Source organism: Scomber japonicus, chromosome 7 (genome assembly GCF_027409825.1).
Source record: "Scomber japonicus isolate fScoJap1 chromosome 7, fScoJap1.pri, whole genome shotgun sequence".
NCBI lineage: Eukaryota > Metazoa > Chordata > Actinopteri > Scombriformes > Scombridae > Scomber > Scomber japonicus.
Genome location: NC_070584.1, coordinates 13,317,732 through 13,338,387, shown reverse-complemented (window position 1 = coordinate 13,338,387; position 20,656 = coordinate 13,317,732). Strand labels below are relative to the sequence as shown.

The window sequence follows — 20,656 nt, the reverse complement described above, 5'->3', positions numbered from 1 at the left end:
TGACCCACATCTGATGGTTGAACTGCAATGGGTCCTGACCTCCACCAGATGGCATTAGATTCATAAAGAAAGCAGAATACTTGAGTTTTATCTGAAGATGAGTTACAGTTTGAATGAAACCACCTACATGAAAGATTCTTGAAGTCTGTTGTCATATACACTTTAATGATTTCTGTACTGTTACTGAAGTAATTTCAAGAACATTTAAATACCTAGTAGTAGTAATAGTAACAACTGCTGATGTTTAAAAGAATTCGGTGTAATGCTTGTTCTTTCTTAATTTGAACTATATAACCGATTCAGTTAACAATTTATTCTTGGCATTTTTTAGATGAAATATGTGTTTTTGGAAGCACATTAGGACAGGGGCATATTCACATTCAGTCACTGTAGAAACTGTAGAAACTGTAGAGCATACATAAACTAGACTCTCTCTCTCTCTCTCTCTCTCTCTCTCTCTCTCTCTCTCTCTCTCTCTCTCTCTCTCTCTCTCTCTCTCTCTCTCTCTCTCTCTCTCTCTCTCTCTCTCTCTCTCTCTCTCTCTCTCTCTCTCTCTCTCTCTCTCTCTCTCTCTCTCTCTCTCTCTCTCTCTCTCTCTCTCTCTCGCGCGCGCGCTCTCGCTCTCTCTGTGTGTATATATATATCTCTATGTGTATATATATATATCTATATATATATATATAGACACACAAAAAGGTAGTACATGAGAACTGGATTTGGTTTTACTGCTTTCACATGCCTGTAAACCAATACTCCCACTGATGCATGTTGCTATGGTGAAAAAACAACATTACCACAGAGTCACAAAGACTATCTGGGACACTGAAGTTATGTAGGTTAGTTAAAAAAAATTAGCCCCCTTGTTGGTACGTTTGGAATCTTAAACTCTGCTCAACTTTGGTACTTTAACTCTAATAAAGGTTTCTGTTTTTACTTTTGAATAAGAAAATGAGATAAACAAAAACTGTGATTTGATATGGTTAATCTCTACTGGCACTTATCACCCCTCCTCCACTCCTCTTCCTTGTGGGAGCATGGGGAGTACAGTCAGTGCTATTGGAGCTGCCACCTGAGAGCAAGAAAAAGGCGGGGCTGGTTGCACGATAATAAGGACAGAGAAAGGAGGGGCAAATGGATGAAACAGGTGCACATTATGAAAAGCAGCTAAAGAATTGTAAAGAAAACAACCATGTAAATCTTTAGCTGTGGTCAGTGGGGCTTTGTGATTGATGGCTCTGCTATGTCACCTGCTTGCAAGTGTTATCCAACGCTTAAAGACATCAACGGCAATAAGCGCAGGTAAATACATGACTCCTTTTTTTGGATTGTATGTATTTTTTATGAGTTGTTGCTTATGCTTCTTAACATCAGAGATACTGTGTACAATTTAACAAACAAAATCCATGAAAGGTCAATTTGATTCATCTACTTATTGCCCAGCAACCTGTAAAATATTGTGTGAAAGTTGATTCTTGTGCTTATTAATCCGTTATGATTTTGTGTCTTGCAGGTTTATTGCAAATGGTCAGATCTGAACAATCTCGACTTTCTCTTACCAACATTGCTCATGCAGCTTCCAGCAGAGATTCAACCAGAAAGGTTGGTATATTTCTCAGTATTACATCATATGGAAAAAACAAGTTGCTTTCAGTTTACCATAGCAACATTTTGTTTATGGAATCAAGAGGTTAATTGAGGCCAGGTATGGTTTGTACAGGACTACAGAGGATTACTGAGGACTTTAAAGTCTTTTTAGTTCAGCATCAGTGATTTATGACCTTTTGTCTGTTATGCTGTGTGTAGGTTAGCATGGTAACGCAGTGTAGTGAGTTACAGACACTGATGAATGCATCTTAGAGGGGGACACAAGCGGCAGCCATGTCACTGTTGTCTCCTTCGTTTAGCACAATCTGAGTCTTCACCAAACATCTTGAGTCTCTTCAGCATCATGGTCCAGGAAGGTGATCAATCCGGTACGTCTCTTTTGTTCGCCATCCCTTCTTTCTTTTTTTTTCTTCACCTGTCTGTCTGTTTACCTTTCTATGTTTATTGAGATGCATCAGTGTTTTTCATCATTCATATCCACAAACACAAATTCATACATTTAGCATCCTGCATGTGATCGTTGATCTCAATTGAAATGTTCTCTTTAAGGGGATCATGTTTCTTCAGCAGATGCAGCTTCCTGACACACACACACACACACATACATACATACACACACTCACACACACATGCACATCTGTTGTCTGCTAATGAAAATGATACATTAAATCACTCCGTGCAAATGGTCTCTTAGCGCAGGACTAAGAGTCTGACTAACGTGTGTCTGACAGGCCTCACATGGGAGGTGAGGGCAAACAGCCGACACTATCACAAACACCATCAGAAGAAATTCTTTCTGTGCTTCTGCTGGGGCCGATATGCGGTGAGTGAGTCACAAATGTGCCAACTTCACTCCACATTGTAATCTCACTCCAGTGGGCGTGTGGATGCGTTTAGAAACTGGTTGGTATATTGTGTTGATATGCACTGTATGTCTCCCTTCTGTTTCATTCTCTGTTGCTCTTCATGTGGGTTGCCAGGACAATTTGGTTCGCAGCTATAAGTACTCCCCCCTGACTTTCCTGCCCCTGACGCTGTTTGAACAGTTTCAGCGAACGGCCAATATCTACTTCCTCCTCATGGCGGTGTTGCAGGTCAGAAGAAGGCTCTGTCTTTCTCTACCCCCTTGTCTCTTGTGTTTTGACTCAAAAAACATATATAATATATAATACATGATTGAGATGCCACATTTTCCACTCTGACAGCATTAATTCCTCTGTAAGGGTATCACATCAGCCTATTCGATGCTATATATATTGTGACAAAATTTACCTCCATTTACTACCTTTTGGTTTAGTATATTCTTTCTTATATAGGCCCCCTTCTTAGTATTTGTGTATGTGTGTTTGGTTTATACAGTAAGAATGACTCTGTTTCCTCTCCTTCTGTGTGTATCCACGCTTCCATCTGCATTCCAGAGTGTCCCTGCCATCTCCTCCATTCCCTGGTACATTACCATCATCCCGCTCCTCATCGTTCTCTCTGTGAGAGGGCTGAAAGACCTCATCAACGACATGGTGAGACCAACAGTCACTCCCTCTTGCTCCTTCACACAGCCTGGGGGAGTTCGGGAAAGGCAATCTCAATCCCTGACATGGCTGCTAGCTGAATGCAAGTGCTCTCACACAAATGTATGCGCTTAAACACAAATATACGACCGACCTCACGCATGCATTTAAACACTTGGCACTTAAGCACGTATGCACTCTTTTCTCTCCTTCATTGTCCTCATTGACTCCTTGTCCTCTCCTCATTGACAAAACCAGTCATCCCAGTAGCATTAATTTTCTCTCCTATCATTAAAGCTTTTCCTTTTTAAATGCAGGCACGATGTTTTGCATGGAGAATTCTCTGGTTAAGTGCATCACTGAGTTACGGTCGTTAACAGCTCTGGGTGAAACGCTTGCTTGACCCCTCTCTATTGACTAATCATTTAGTGGAGGGTGTAAATCTCCCAGCTGGTGTCACTGTAGAGCCCCGTAATGGCGTTTCTCCTTTCTCCTTTCTCCTGTTCAACCTTTCATGGCCACCCTCACTCCCTCTCATATGCTCCCTGTCCATCACTCTTTTTCTCCATCCTTGTCACACTTCTCAATCTCTTTCTCTCCCTCGTTTTCTTTTCTTCATCGGTCTGTCTTTCTCTGTTCAAGGCAAGGAGACGCAGTGACTCTGCGATTAACTCCCGACCCTGTGACGTACTCATCTCCCAGAGGTGAGGACAAAGACAGTGGGTTATTCTCTCAGGACTCAGTGCAGCCCCAGTTTGAAACAACCTTCTAATGAACCTCTAATGAAGTGTGAATGAGTGAATCCTTAGATGGTCCCTTTGTGTATTAGAGCAGGGCAAAAACACAGAGCATTTTCCACAAGACAAGTACTATGACCAACCTCTTGATGACTTCTTTGGACTTTTGAGTCAGTCTGTTTTTGAGAATGTGTTTTTCAGGCATTATGCCTTCCCTTATGGCCTAATGGACAACTTTGTAAAATTATTAGCGCACAATAATCATCACTGCAAAGAGTGGCGACTGCAAGAGAAACACAACCATAAAAATGAAGTGCATCTTTAGCATTACAAGTATTAGTTTAGTTAAAGGCCCCACCAGAGATTTTTATTGAATGTCAAGTATCTATTTTTTTCCAAACAAAATAGGATATACCCCGTAGCCCACATAGGCTCATATGTTTACATTGCTGGTGAAATCAAATATTTCACTGTGTCAAAAATTATTAATAACTTAAATGCAGTTATGTAGTAGAAGTCTTTTAGGAAATTCCAATCTTATGTTTAAAATGATAGTTGTGGAGTTATTTTGATGACTGATTTGTGTCTTTAATATGAAATATAGTAAAACATCACTGTTGATCTATGAAAGGAACGTATTGTGGTTGTCCTCAAATTTAAGAGATTTGTGAAAAAATATGAAACGTATCTATCATATGAAAGCCAAATGTTCACTCCTAATCTGTCTTCTGTTTCAGTTTCAGCGCAGCAGAGTGGAAAGATCTACATGTGGGAGATGTTGTGCGGATCCACAAAGATCAAATCATTCCGGTGAGCTTAAAACTGGAAATAAACAGCAAACTTAAAAAAAAATTTAGATTTTCGGTTGCTGTGGTACAATGAATCATAAATCACTTGTTGTTAAGCCTAGCTATAAAAAGATATAATGATGTAGCATACAGTTTACACGGTATGCTACTTTATTACACTGCAGCATGCAGCATTTTCATTTCGAAATGTTTGAATAAAAGCTTTATTTCTTATTTCTTAGTTCTGTTTTATTTTGCTGTCTCTCTCTCTCTTCCCAGGCCGACCTTCTCCTCCTGTGCAGTTCAGAGCCTCACAGTCTATGTTATGTTGAGACAGCAGACATCGATGGGTATGAAACACCATCAGCCCAATGCATCTGTGCATTTACTGTTTGAGTTCAGTCTTTGAAAATGATAATATAATCATTGTAAGCATATAAATGTTTGTATGGTGTGTGTCTGTATCATTGTATATGGTAATAATAGACGTATAATAATAACTGTAGTAGTAGTTTTATATGTCTATTTTTAAAAAGTTACTACTACATTAATGTATCATCAGAAATAAGTAAGTTGACAAAAAGTTTTAATAGGTTATTCTAAAGGTGAAATTGATTTCAGAGGCTCAAGCTTTTCAGGCGGTTCTGAGGCCTTGGGCCTTTTAAAAGGTCTAAAATCATCTATCATCACCCTGGAACAACCAATGGGGCCCACCTGCACATCTTACCCTTTATAGTGCCTCATACAGTACTGATACAGTACAGCTAAAAGTAATCAATATAATCTCACAATCAGTCCTAAATTTCTGGGGGGGAAAGTCAGTTTAGTCTTGTGATTTTGTCTTTTTGTTATTGGTTTAAATCCTGCTCTCAGTTTAGAACAAGTTAGAAATGTGAAAGAGCCTTTTTGTTAATTGCAGGGCAAAGACAGTTATACTATGAGTCAATAATTTAGGGGATTATTGCAATAATTAATTATTCAGATTATTAAACAGTTTGGAAATCTCTTTTCTTGACTGATTTTGATTCTCACCCAAGTAAATTAAGACTGTATGTGTCTCTATTTACCTGCCTTGACTTTACAATTACTGTTTCTGGTGAATAGATCAACTGTTTAGTGTTAACTCTGAAGTCTTTTCTTCATTTAGAGAGACTAACCTCAAGTACCGGCAAGCACTCGGTGCTACACACAATGAACTGACCACTCACCCCTCAGAGGAGACACTCGCTACCTTTGATGGTGAACAAATGTTTCATATGAGGAATACAAATTTCAAATCAGCTCATTTTAAAATAGAGATAAAACAAGTCATACTTTTCATGTATACAGAGCAAATGCGACTGTTCATTTTTACAGGTGTTGTGCTCTGTGAGGAACCCAACAATCGCCTGTACACCTTCAGAGGCCAGCTTCACTGGAGAGGGGAGTATTTTCTGCTGGACAACGAGCACATCCTCCTGAGGGGAACAGTGCTACGCAACACAGAGTTTGCCTACGGCCTGGCCATATACACTGGTATAGCTAGTCTATATATATATATTCAAGTTTTAAAAAGGGAACATAGAGTGTTGGGGTTTTTTTTCATGAAAAAATTCATTAAAAAAACAAATATCTTTTTTTTTTGGTTTCCAGACCACCAATCCTCATTTAACCTTTGGCTGTGGCCTCTACTCACTTCAATGACACATTTTATTATGCTGAATGCATTATACTGCTAATTATGAACAGTGCTTAACTCTTGCAGCTGTGTCTTAAATGTGGGTCTCTTAGCATCTCACAGATGACAGGCTCCTCCTGTCTTTTAAGTGATCATTGATTGGATATTACTGGACCAGGCGGAGGTGTCATGGATCTCACTTCTATGACCCTTTCAGTTCTGGTAAAGCAGATCAATAGATCAAATTCTGCCAGAGATGGGTTTTATACCATTTATCAGAGACTGTCTATCGGTGTGACCCCAGTTTGGCCTGATTATAACTCTGATGCTCCTCACACACAGCTGACATTGCCAACTTTGAATTAAGCATGATCAAGGTTAACATAGACTTGTTACAGTAGTACTGAATTTGAATCAGTTCAGTTTCTGCCCCTGAACATTTAAAATATATGACACACATTCTCACTATTGTCATTTTAACAGCTCAGTGTCTTTCTGCAGTCTGTGTGAGTTTGAGACAATATCACTGGAAAACATAATGTGTTACTTCATTGATCTCTGCAAGAGAAAATCTGACCTTTCCGCAGAGGGGTCAGATATCCCCCAAGCTGGTACAGATTCAGCATCCTGCTCAAGGGCACATAAGCAGATGCGCACTGACACAAGGGCTTGAGCTTTCACCCTCTGGCTGTAGGAAGGTCTCCCACCTCGCTCGGCCAGCCTGCTGTAGTGATAGCATCTAATAGCTGTCTGTTCTCTACCAGGCACAGACTCCAAGATCCTGAGGAACTGTGGTAAACTGAAAGTGAAGAAGACTCAAACGGAAAAAGTTCTCAACAGAATGGTGATCGGGGTCAGTGTGTAAAGGGTAGGTGGATGACAAGCATGAGACATTTTGTGGAGTTATTAACAAGTGTTTGTGTCTGTGTTTCGGATCCTCAGATTGTCCTGTCCGTGCTGACGGCAGCACTGCTCCTTGCCATTGGCAGTGGCGTGTTTGCGAGTCAAGTCATGAGCCAGACGGAGGCTCTGTCTGCTCTGGTGGTTGATGGCAATTCAGTCTACACAGGGTTCCTCGCCTACTGGAGCTACATCATCCTGCTCAGCCCAGCCATGCCCATAGCTCTCTACATCTCGTAAGTTCCATCTAAAATACAATACTGTGAAAATACAGTGTTGTGTGCATGTTGTGTAACTGTATGTGTGCTCCGTATGTGCATGTGTCTGCAGGTTTGAGGTGATCCACACGATCCACAGCCAGTTTATTGGCTGGGATATGGAGATGTATTGGCAGCAGGCCCACAAACCTGCCCAGGCCAGGAATACCTCTCTGAGCGAGGAGCTTGGCCAAGTAGGATACCTGCTGAGTGACAAAACTGGGACATTAACCCAGAACTGTCTACTCTTCAGACAGTGCTGCATAGCTGGAGAGATCTATGGTAACAATTAAAAAAACTGTCATAACTTAAATGTTTTATGATTTTCATCTTGGTAAACTGATTTACTATATAACAAAATACATTTAATGTGTCATACATTTAAAAATTTACATTTTCCTCCTGAGAAAAAACAAAACAACAAACTGTTATAAGACGTTTAATTGCTTTTGAACAGCCACATTGCCCCACACAAATAAAAACACAATTGGCTTACAATGCAACAACAATCCCTTGTGGGAGGCGACTTCACATAAACCACGGATGAAACTCGTTCCTCAAGAGAGAGAGACTTGATGAGACAACAGGAGATGCTCTTATTCAAGACTATATGTGCACTAAATATTTAACACAGGCTCTGCCCACAGAAGTCAAACTGTAATTGAAACCTTGTCAGACTCCCATTAACCATATGTCCTATGTCTGAGCCACTTCCTGGTTCAGACCATATGTTGTGTGAATAACGTACACAGTAACATTTAATAATTTTTCTTTCTTTCTTTCTTTCTTTCTTTCTTTCTTTCTTTCTTTCTTTCTTTCTTTCTTTCTTTCTTTCTTTCTTTCTTTCTTTCTTTCTTTCTTTTACCACTCTTGATTTTTCTATTTTTACAGGTGATGCATCAGTCAGGGCAGAAGACATAGAGGTAACATATGAATGTGTCTACTGTGTTTTTTCATGACCTCCTCTGATCAATTTCCTTAAGGAATTCTTCCCTCTTCTCTCTTCAGCTCTGCACTCAGTTATTATTTCTGCTGCCATCAACATCCAACTTGATTTACGTTACGTTATATTACATTATGTTACGAGTAGTATGATCCTGCACTTTGTAATTTCAGTGTACAGTGATGCTTTTCCCCCTATGCGTGCAGCCCATGGACCTAAGCTGGAATCCTTTTTCCTGTGGCGATCTGTTCATGTCGGCTCCAAACCTGGTAGAGAAGCTCAGAGGACAACAGTGTCCACTCAGCAGACAGTTCCTCACTGCACTGGCTTTATGTCACACTGTCATGGCAGAGTGGAAGGAAGGTGAGACAGAGAAAGAGACACAGAGACACTAAGACACTGAGACAGAGAATACCAATTGACCTCAGGGAGCACTACAATGAAACATCACGATTAATTTGATAATTCATTGTAGGATTATAGGATTAACTTGAATGTTGTACTAAACAACTGGTCTGAATCTGATACAGTAACATGTATGCATTAAGTTACTGACCGGCACAATGCACCGATCCTCAAAGACAACTTGTTTCCTTCCACATTCCTCCAGAGGCTCCAGTTTACCAGGCTGCGTCCCCAGATGAGAAGGCTCTCGTTGGTGCTGCCAGGGAGCTGGGCTGGGTCTTCCTTTCCAGGACAAGAGACTTCATCATTGTCTCTGAGCTGGGTGTCACTCGGCAATATCAGCTGCTGGCACTGATAGACTTTACCAGCCAGAGAAGACGCATGTCTGTACTGGGTGAGAGCAGCCCTCTTTTCTGTTTGAATCACATAAGGTTTATATTAACATCATCTGGTCTCAACTGAATCCAAGTCTTTTATAATTCCACCTATGCTAAATCCTCCCTTGTCAACCTGTCCACAGATTTTATGTTCTTTTCTTTCAGTACGGGAGCCAGATGGTGGGTTGAAGCTGTACTGTAAGGGAGCTGACATAGTGATCCTGGAGAGACTGCAAAAGGACTGTCCACATCAGGAAAGGACTGAAACAGCTCTGGAGGTGAACTTGAATTTAGTATCTTCTTGTTTCTATATCAGCATTAAGTATCTCACACACAACTACAGTCTCTGTGATTCTTTTCACGCTTTAACTTCACAAATGCCTTTGCCAACCAATAATCAATGATCAAGAGTGTCAAAAAAGGATTGAGGCCGCGGTCTCCTGCTTACGTCTCACTGAGATAGCTGAGGTGTGCCTGTCAGGACTGAACTGTTTATCATGTATTCTTTGTCAGTTCTGCCTGGTAAATAATGTGTAGCCTGTCAAATAATGTGTTAACTTATGTTCTGCTAGCTGTTTGCTCAGGCCTGTCTGAGGACTTTGTGTGTTGCGGTTCGATCTGTTCCTGAGGCATCATGGGAGCAGTGGAGTAAAACTCTGGCCCAGTCTGCTGCCATGGCGACCTGTGAACGTGAGGCGCTGCTGGAAAAGCTTTATGATCAAATGGAGAGAGAGCTGCAGGTGGGCTCCTCCTCCATTTGATTTAATGTATTTTTGTTGGGTTTTTTTCTTTGTTACAGCTGAGCAATGACACTGCATGAGAAATACAGTTTACACTTAAAATCTGTGTTGTGGTTAACAGTCTCTTCCCATTAAGTCTCTCTTTATTTGTTTCCCCAAATTAAGGTGTACGTGTGCAAGAAGTAGTCTTTCAAGAAAATCTAACTTTAGAAGAAGCAATCCTGGTTTCTTAGTTAGACTTTGACAGGATCTGTGCATTTTATCATGTTATGTGGTTTAACATGATTAATATTATCTACTTGTCTCCTCATTGCAGTCACTCCCGTATAAGATAAAGCAGAATTTTTGAAGTGAATACTTAAAAACAAATTCTAATTTTTATGATTTGTAGCTTCTGGGTGTGACAGCAATAGAGGACCGGCTTCAGGAGGGCGTTCCTGAGACTATTGCTCTGCTTCAACAGGCTGGGCTTAAAGTATGGGTACTAACAGGGGACAAAAAAGGTATTATGACACTGAGTAGTGAGAGGGGTGATGCAACCCTTTTGTATTCTGTGCTTTAGCTATGTGAAAACAGGGATTTTCTCTTTCTTTTCTGTTCCCTCCTTTTTTGTCCTTGTAGAGACTGCAGTGAATATTGGATATTCATGCAAACTACTGGATCCTGACACCAGATTACTGGAATGGCAGGAGTTGAGGTCAGCAATGATAAAAATACACAAATGGAGCAACACACACACACACAAACACACACAAACACAAACTCATATCATCTCATTGATCTCTGTGTGTTTCGGCCCTGCAGGCAGATACTCCAGTCCCCAGACCCAGGGGTTAGTTTCTTCAAGGCCAGACAGACAGAGCTGTGGGCTGTAGACAAGGAGACGACTGGAGCAAAGACTGCTGTGGTCCTTACTGGACCTGAGCTGGTAAACACTGGACTATGCAATAAATAGTTTACTCATATAATTTTCAAACAGAATATCTGTTGTCATGCAGTTGCAAATGACTCTGACATGAGACATTAAGGTTATAGAGAAATAGTTTGAAACCACATTTTTATTACCTTAAAAGATTTATACTACGAAATTGTTGACAAAGACCTTGTCAGACAAATACAACCTAAAGTGAACTGTTCGATGGTGTTGTGCCTCAGGCAGAGTTTGACCAAAGACCAGAATGGGGGGCCACATTCATGAGCCTAGCAGAAAAGTGCCAGTCTGTGTTGTGCTGTCGTGTAACACCTGGACAGAAGGCTGACATTGTCACATTGGTCAGGAAACACACCAGCTCAATCACCATGTCCATCGGGGATGGTGCCAATGATGTGAACATGATCAAAAGTAAGTCAAGGGAAAATATGATATAACGTGTATGTTTAGCTCTAAAGGTTAGATGAAACCTGATATTAATCAACATTTCTGCTTTCTGCAAATGCTTTTTTCATTTTGCCATACTGTTGTCTTTCCCCAACATCAGCGGCTCATGTTGGTGTTGGATTAACAGGAGTAGAGGGAGGTCAGGCAGTGCAGAATGCAGACTTTTCATTGTCCCAGTTCAGATTTCTGCAGAGGCTGCTACTGGTCCATGGCTCCTGGTCCTACAGGCGTATTTCCCTCTTCCTGCGCTACTTTCTGTTTAAGACCTGCAGCTTTGCTCTTGTGCACATATGGTTCGGTTTCTTCAATGGCTACAGTGCTCAGGTTTGATACATGAATGAAACTGAATGATTTAGAGGATTCAAATTTAAACAGCTTATGCACCATCTGATCCTCTCTTGCAGTCTCTATATGAGACATGGTTCATCGCTCTCTACACTGTCTTCTACACAGCATCCCCAGTTATGTGCTTGGCCTTCTTTCAACAGGTGAGAGCATTTAAGCAATGGATGTTTTATGAACTAATCAATCACATGAAAATTTGTGCCATAATACTTTCACGTACCTCTTTGTGATGTAGGATGTGAGTGCAGAAGGCTGTCTGAAATGGCCTGAGCTGTACAAGTCTGGACAGAAGCAGGAGTTCTCCAGCCCTCTGGTTCTGTCAATGTCGCTGCTGTATGCTGTCTACTCATCGCTCGTCCTCTTCTTCATCCCATGTGGAGTCTTCTACAACTCAGCCTTCGATTACCAGACCATGGCAGTCACTGTCGCCATGGCAGCCACATTTACTGCCACCATTGAGGTTAGATTGAGGTTTTTAACAGATAAGTTAATTATTCTGACTTTCAATGTGAAAACAGAATGTAAAGAATTATTATTATTGCATAATTAAAAAGTATTGTACACTCTATGAAATAACTACTAACACATATGTATATCTGACAAGATATTACACCAATGACATTAAAAAAACATCACACAACATAATTATGCACACTGCACAATATTGTCTATGGAAAACGTTTTCTGTGGATGATAAACTTCACATTTAGATGAAAAACTTCAGTCAACAATTTGGTCATTTAGAAATTATGTAATATACTTTGTACAAAGTGCAAATGGGGTAGCCAAATTTTAGGCAAATTTTAAGTATTAACATTAGTTTTTATTCAAATAATAGCTTGCTCAGTTCTATGGTTGAACAAATCATCTGTATTGAAGATGGGTGGTGAGTGACCAACCAAAATGGATCTAGACCATTTTACTACAAGAACATTCAAATGAATTATTAATTTTGCATTTATTCTAGTGTCTAGTAAAAACAAGTATCTTTTGGTGATTTTTTGTTTTTTTAGATAAACAAAAAAAAATGAGTATTTATTTATGGCTTAAGGAAATCCACCCTCTTCTGAAGCTAAATAAACAATTTAAAAATGTTTACCATTGCCTCATTGATAGCTACTATACTTTACCGTACTGGCATGTGCTATTGTCCTCTGATGACATGTGTTTCTGCTCATCTGTCAGATTATACTGCTGACCAGGACCTGGACAAAGTACAATATAGCATGTTTGTGTGTGTCTGTGCTGTTGTTCTTCATCTGCACCCGGATCACCCACCAGCGTGGCCTGTTTCTGAAATCACCCAGCGACTATCTCTTCCTCGGTACACTGATGCTCAACAACATACACACTTATTCTCTTGCCAGGGGCCATTTTAACCTGGATTTAACTGAGAATAAGACAAAATATACAACATAACATGCAGCAAGTGATGTCCATCTGAACGTGTTTAATGTTGTTTTCTTTTGATCTGATAAAGTGAAGGGTTAGGAACCATTGGTTTCTCTCTGTATTATTTCATCAGGTGTGTCTGATCAGGCCTTCATCAATCCAGTTGTGTGGCTCACAGCTCTGCTCACTGCCTGGACAGCTGTTTTGCCCTCAGTGACCAGCCTTGCCCTTAATGTCATCCTTACCATCCATGACAAACACAAGGTGAGACATGCATGTTTGTTTTTCTGTGACAAATGGAGAGAAACAGAAAGATGCATTGAGGGATCCATTTGCAACAGAATAGTTGACCTAAAACTGAAAACACTGATGTTCTCAACTGACCTGGGCTTTTTTGCAAAGAAAATATCCACTGAAACATTCATCTCAATCTCATCCAAACAACTGAATACAACAGAAGTGATTTTTACAGTTCTGTAAAATGTCTGTTAAGGAACTACAGCAGCCTCAGCCTGTTTTGGAGCCAATCAAAAGCAATATGGATTCAAAAGTCCACCAGTTACATAATATTGTATGTTTCCCATTCACTATATACTGAAGCTCCTTTTATAAGCATAAACAGTCATGGTAAATTGGCCACTGATATCAGTCTCATCTGGATGTGATGTAGGTCCACAGCACCTCCCGTCAGCCAGTGGAGCTAAAGTCAAATTTCAGGAGAGGGATGTCTCGCCGCCGTTCCTCGTATGCCATGTCTCAGGAAGTGGGACCCGGACGCATCATCACCTCAAGGACCAGCATCCACCACACAGTGCCGACGGTGGATGAGAAGGTGACTGCAAGTAATAACCCCCACATACTGACTCACCATGCTGCAAAAAAACCAAATGGAATATCAAATTGATGCATAATGACTGCCTACACCTCTAATAGGGGAAAATATGTCACCTTAAATTGCTTCTGCGAGATAGAATTGAATAGATGTTATAATTCTGTACTTGAAACATGTATTTGTGGACACTTCTTAATCTTTTTTTACACTATTTTTTTCCAATAAAGCATATTGTACAATATACAATATACACTATGTACCGTTAATCTTGTTTATTGTCTTTACAGAGACAGTTTACCACTGTATGAATATCTCTGATGTTTCTTGTGTGAGGCTGTTGTGGTAAAAATCTAATTTCCATCTGTGGGGGGTCACAAGGGATTTCCTTTGAAGATCAAACCAAACACAATAAACCGACAGCACCGCTTTGTTTTACAATTGTTTTATTTGTTAATTTATTTCAAAACACGCAATTTACCCATATTATCCTTTTAAGTTTTTATTTTTCTGTAACAGTTATTACTCAGATTTTTTTCCTTCTCAAAAGTCTCAACTAGTGTGAAACTAAAAGTCCTCCACAGGCTCTCCGGCTTCTGCAGTGGGAGGAGGGAAAAGAGGCTTTCTGACCAGACGTCGTGAGTGGGTTTATCCCTTGTTTCTGTGTGTCTGTGTGGGTTGAGGTGTGTGTGTGTTTGTGTGTTGAAATATACACCAGGACATGTACTGTATATGTATGTATACGTGTGTTACATGTGTTAAGTGCAATAGGTGGAATGTCCACATGGCCGGTAAATCACAGGACCCGTAGAGCAGCCCGGAGAGCTGAACATTGTCTTCTAGGTTTGGTAGCCAGATTGTCATACCTCGGTTTTCATCTTTGGTTTCAGCAAACACTCTCAAAAGGCAGACTCACCCTCTCCAGCATGTGCCTGTGTCTGTTTGTGTGTTTGTGTGTCTGTCTGTCCGAGTGCAAAATAAGCCACCATCTCCAGACGACTTTGTAAACTTAAGAGTACAATGTAAGTGTCTTTGCATTGATTGTGGCCCTTCCTTGGCGCTGGGGACAAAGACAGTCGAACATTGTAGAAGAATGGAGCCATGAGTGGGGGAGGATCAGCTTGCAAACATCAACATGGACTCCATTTTGATGTTAATGGCAGTTTGGGGCATTCATGTAAAGCTGTACGACATCAGCAGTCTAGTCTGGTGCATCATGGAGTGCTGTAGTGCTCTTCTCTTCCCAGCCACTCTCTACTGTACCCTGAGTGACTGGGGTTGCTCAGCCCACTGTGGGCCTATGGGAGCGGGGGGGTGTGGGGGGTGTAAGGGGTCATGGAGGTCAAATTGTGAGTGGGAGTGTGTAAATGTTGAGGTGAGGTGAGGTGAGGTGAGGGGAGGGGGTTGAGGGTTGTACACTCTGACCCAGCAGCAACGATTAAGATTGGGGGGGTCAGGTGTTTGCATAGTTCTCTGTGCAAAAGCCACCAACCGGAGCCATTTTTATTCCTCGCGGCTGGTTACATCATCATTAGATTAGCAGAAAATCGTGGTGGGTGATGGGAATTATGGTCTTTGCACCACAGCTTTTTTTTGTTGTTGTTGTACTTCTGCAGTGCACCACACTGTGGCTGTGAGAGTGTAGGAGAGTGAAAAGTGACAGGGGTGTGAGATGGGAATATTGGGTGGGAATTTAAAAATGTCTATAATGAGTTTTGGGTTGAGTGTTGTGTAACTGCCATGTCGAACAAACACTGCAGTCAGATTTGGCTGTGATGGGATGGAAGATGGATGTATTGGAGAGTGAGGGGTGGTGGTTTGGCGGTCGAGCACTACAGGTCTTCACGATTCAGAGAGCCTCTTTTCCCCTTGATTTTATTCGTCCATCCTCCCCTTCCTCCTCCCCACTGGCCTGCCCTCTCTCTACCTTTTTTCTTGTTTTGAAACTGATTGTCTTCTACCATCACAAAGACACTTGGTTCTGATTGATTAACAGGTAACAGAAGAGGGAGAGCACAGTGTGACTGGGGGTGTCTACATCAGTCCCATTGGCAACCTTCTATCCCACAGGGAAATGACACACACATATGCTGTTTGACAGTAAATGCTGACGACATATCAGGTTGGACGATCAGTTGCCACATGGTACTGCGGTTGGTTGGTCGGTCAGTCAGTAAGAAGTGGTTTCAAATTTTCGCATGACAAATATTGCAACCCATAGCAAAGGAACATAAGAAAGAAACACTTTGTCTTCCACAAAGGTACAAATGAACACACATACACAGATTGAAGAAAAGCATGTAGACAGACATACAGGTATATTCAAGGCCGCTCGCGCCTGTGTGTGTCCCTCTGATTAACTCCAAGTAAACAGCCCGTCTTTGGAAAAGCAAGACACACAATTCAGGACCCGAGTGAGGACCACAAGCTGAGGAATGAAGATTGAATGCTATTGATTGGGAGGAGAGGAGTTTGACCTCCCCCAGCACACACTGCCCCCTACTGTCTGGATTTATATACATCAAAGAAACATGGGGAAAGGGAAGGGTTGCAACAACACATGCACACAACCAGTGAATCCAACAGTGACGGAAATTCTAAAAACAAGGACCCCTCCAACGCCTAAAACCCCAATCCTCCCACCCTTTCTGTTTTTTTGTTTTTTTTTGGTAACCAAAATATTCCCCACCCCTCCTCCACCCACTCCCAAGTCTTTCCTTCCTCCTCCTCTCCCCACAAAATCACAGGTCATTCCTGTTGGTTTCTATACAGTTATACAATATCCATGCACAAAAGAAAAAAGCGCACCTTCCTTTCAATAAAAGGTGCTGGTCTTTAATATTCTAAGAACATCAGGAGCACTTGAACACACCCAGGAACCTTCAAAAGTAACTGTGAATTTTTTTTTTAAGAGAAAAGACAACTTAAAGGCAGAAGAACACTAACAATGAGTAAAAGGTTGTTCCTCCTTTGGTTTATCATCAAATATTTGGTTTAAAATTCAGCCCAAATCATAGTTTTGTCATTTCTTCCTTTCTTTTTTTTTCTTTTTTTTTTCTTTCTTTTCTTTTTGAACATACCTGCCTTGGAGAGAGCTTTTGAACTAAACATCTGAAGTGCGTAGCTCTTGCCCCTCTCTCTCTATTCTAGCCTTCTCTTCTGTCTCTTCTTTTCTCGTGTAACCCTCCACAGAAACATTCACAATGTCTTTTTCCTTTATGAAAACAGTAAGTACATGCCGTAGCAAAACAAAGAGAACGTACGAGAAAAATGAGCAAACAAAAGGAATTTAACAGTATAAAGCTTCAAGTCACAAGTTCCAAAACTAACTATCATAGTATCATAGTTTCATAATCATTGTTATCATTAGCAGTATTATTTTCAGTTTAAATTACATAAAGTTTACATGAAAGGTTTTGAGGTATTTCAGAATTAATTGTCAACACACGCTTACCGAGTCTTAGCACTAGCCAGGGGGAGAGGTCGACTGGACAGACGAGGTGGAGGGAGGAGAGAATTTGTGTCTATAAACTGTCAGTGAGTCTTCCACACTGTGCTTGCACGCAGTGGAGAGAGAAGAGAGAGACATTTAGTGGTAAGATATTAAAACTACAGCCCTCCGAGCGCTTAGAGCCTCTGCCTTTCTACCTCCCTCTTTCTCTGTTACACAAAAATATCTCTGATGTGAGAGAGGTAAAGCGGCTGAGGAGTATAAGCACACCAGGCAGGCGGAAAAGAAAAAATGCAAAGGCTGTGAGCTACTAGAAGATACAGTAACAAAGACTCTGACAGATTAAGGAGTAACATATAATTTTGTTTCAAATAAATAGTGTATAGAAAATGTTTTATAGACTTTCTACATGATAAAGTGCTTGTATTCTAGTGTATCAAGATGGAAAGTCAATATGGGAGAAAATGCTGACACAGCCCCCACTCTGTGTCCCTCTCTTTTGCCCCCCTTTCTGTCCATCCAATTATGGGTGCATTGTCTGTATGTGAGTGCATGTTTGTAAATGGGTGTGCAGCTTTATGCTGCGTGCGTGCGTGCGTGTGTGCGTGTGTGTATGTTTGTGTGTGTGTGTGTGTGTCTGTGTGTGTGTGTATCTATCCAGTGCAGTCCCACCCGTGGTTGAAGGGAAAAGGCACTCAACTCTGTCTGCAAGGCAGCCACCTCCTCCTATGTGGCACGATGCAGTCTGACTGCGCTGTTAGTAAGAACATGTGTATGTGTGTGTTGTCCGTGTGTCGGTCTGTAATAATTTTGGGCAAAGAGGGGGGGCTCTTTAATTTTTGGTTTGTGTCCCCCTAGGCAGTTTGAGACCGGTAGGCTGCAGTATCTTTGGTATTAGTGGCGGTTTCACAAACCACTCAGCTTAGTGAGGTAGCCACATTGGTTCTCACTACAAACAAATGTCATTTTGTCAGCCTAATACCTAGAGCTGAATCTAGCCATTTACCTATGCTCACTGAACTGTATACCACAAATCAATTTTTAGCTCATCTTCCTTTGGCGACTTTAACTCACTGCTTACAGCAACGTGAAGTTAGTCAGTACCTCCTGATCAACTCCTTGACAATGACCATCTCTTATCTAATCTGCACCGCTAATCTGACTACATTGTTGGAAATGCTACAGTTGCATCTTAAGACCATACAGATAACTATTGAGTCCCAACACTCCCCACCGCCTCCACACCATCCATTAAAACACACTGAATCAGCTAGGACATTTGGAGGTCATGTTTTGTCCCCCGCCATTTAACCCCATTCTTGGGGCTCAGCTTAAAGGGGGCTGAGAGTACCACAGTTCTGACATGAAATGCCAAAAGAGAGAAAACGTCCGTCATTTATTCTTCTCTTGAGCAGCTCCCTGTTTTTTCTTTTTTTTCTCCCTTCTCATGGTAAATGTTTCATCCGAGTTTATATTCACATAGAATGCAAAAAAAGAAAAGAAAAGTCTTTCATTGGCCTCGGTCCTTGCATCCCACTTGTTTTTCCTTTTAAAAAGTCATTCCTTTTTTGTTTTTGATTTATCAACAAGGTGCCTTACTTATGCACAACAGAGCACAATAGTAACAAGAAATAGAAACTTTGTGTCTATGGTACTAATTAAATACCCGCATCAATATAGAGAGGAAGAGAGAAAGAGAGGGGGCAATGGGGTTAGAGGGACAGAGGAGGTAGAGAACCAAAGAGAGAATGAGAGATTTTCTTCTGCTTCAGAATGTGTCCAGTTATGTGTTGGAGACTTGTTTTTGTATTTGTAACACATACTGTGTGTGTGGTATCTGTCATTTGAGGTTTGGTTATTGTATGCCTTAAAATCTGATTCTTTTTTTTCTTTTTTTACTATAAAAGTATATTTTAATTCAGTTAAAAGCTGATTGTTGGTTGCTATGGTACACACTGCCCGTCATCAGTGGGGCACACTGTAGCTCTGTGTGAACCTAGTACCATATTCTCTGATTAGCATTAAGGCAGTAAGCATTGGCACTAATTATTGTAGCATTTTGACAGCTGAGTGTGGTGGTTAGCTTTGGGTTAGCTACTGATAACCCTTGTGTGGGAATAACCAGGAGATTTGGTTAGATTCACATCTGCTTAGAGATGGAATGGGTGAATGGGAAAATGGCTCGAGGTTATGAAACTGTTGATTTGACAAAATATGAAGCCTCCCAAAATAATGGAAATGAAACCTCCGCTGCACCTCAGATGTGTCTGTCTCAGTATGCCTTTCTGTTACATTTGACTCTGTTGTACTTTCCTGTCCTCTTTGTGTTGTTTCTGTATTTGGATTCTTTAAGATTTTGGGTTGGCTAAACAAATCCCTGTCTTTGCTAAATCCCTGCGTTTTCAGCTTTCGGTTTAACCATCCCCCTCCTCGGGCTTCACCAGTGCTGGTTGGATGAGGAACAACAATAGGATAATGGTTGGCTATTGATCTGCCTTCAAAGAGCTGTGAGGGCCTGAATGTGTTGTGCCATGACTTCTCCTCAGCATCTAGTGGCTCTTCTCTCCCTCTCCTCCCGCTCTGAACCCCTGTGCTCTGCTGGATGCAGGTCTCTGATGTTGACAGCTGGGGGCACTGTTGCTCTGCCAGTACGGGCAAGACCCAGGAGGGAGAGGTGTGCTGCTGTTGCTGCTGCTGCTGCTGCTGCTGTTATGAGGCCTTTGTGTCCCCATCTCCATTGGGTTCCATGTGCTCCTCTTACATTCTGCTTTTCTTATGCAGCTGTAATGTAGTTGGCTGGATGCCCGTGCGTGTTGTTGTCGCTTGGTTCTCAGTTATTGATCAGAGGAAAAGCTCCCAGCAGAACAAAGAGCATGTCCAGACATCTCACCCGCCTCTCCTGTTGGTCAGAGAAACACAGACTTGAGGCTCAGGCTAAGAGTAACAATGACACGTCTCCCTACAGGCCTCCAACATCTGTGCAAAAAATATAGACCTGGGCCTGGAAGACCTGAGAATCTGCTGCTGAGCGTCTTGAGTTTCACCTTCAGGAGGGGTCAAGGCCCTGCTCTCTCTGTCTGCATCGATTCATTTTTCAATTCATTAGTTTTCCGTATGATCAGGCTGAGCTGCTCTCTGAAATGGCTGGCCATCAGGGAATACCTTTGGCCAAGGAATGAAGGAGACTACGGGAGGAGGGGGGAGGTAGAGGCAGAGAATTGGAAAGCCTTGTTGTTTTTTTCATAGGCTGCGTTGTTTTCTTTATGACGGCCTTGTGTGTGCAGAATGGGGCTTGGATAATAAGGCTATGTGCTGTTCTGTCAGATTTATTGCCGTTCTTTTCC

The 20,656-nt window shown here is 41.4% G+C and overlaps 1 protein-coding gene across 1 annotated transcript; it reads left to right on the top strand.

Moving 5' to 3' along the window:
* The first annotated feature begins 1,240 nt into the window (after positions 1 to 1,240).
* On the top strand, positions 1,241 to 20,238 carry atp8b3 (ATPase phospholipid transporting 8B3). The gene is made up of 29 exons (XM_053322371.1): positions 1,241 to 1,299; positions 1,511 to 1,524; positions 2,337 to 2,428; positions 2,586 to 2,699; positions 3,024 to 3,122; positions 3,756 to 3,817; positions 4,588 to 4,660; positions 4,918 to 4,988; positions 5,786 to 5,877; positions 5,995 to 6,153; positions 7,060 to 7,148; positions 7,238 to 7,431; positions 7,526 to 7,742; positions 8,602 to 8,758; positions 9,006 to 9,194; positions 9,343 to 9,455; positions 9,750 to 9,917; positions 10,309 to 10,420; positions 10,539 to 10,614; positions 10,722 to 10,845; positions 11,073 to 11,259; positions 11,396 to 11,619; positions 11,700 to 11,783; positions 11,876 to 12,100; positions 12,826 to 12,964; positions 13,166 to 13,296; positions 13,703 to 13,864; positions 19,859 to 19,986; positions 20,094 to 20,238. Exons 1-29 carry the CDS (start codon positions 1,241 to 1,243, stop codon positions 20,236 to 20,238), a joined length of 3,699 nt encoding a protein of 1,232 aa, XP_053178346.1.
* The last annotated feature ends 418 nt before the right edge of the window (positions 20,239 to 20,656 follow it).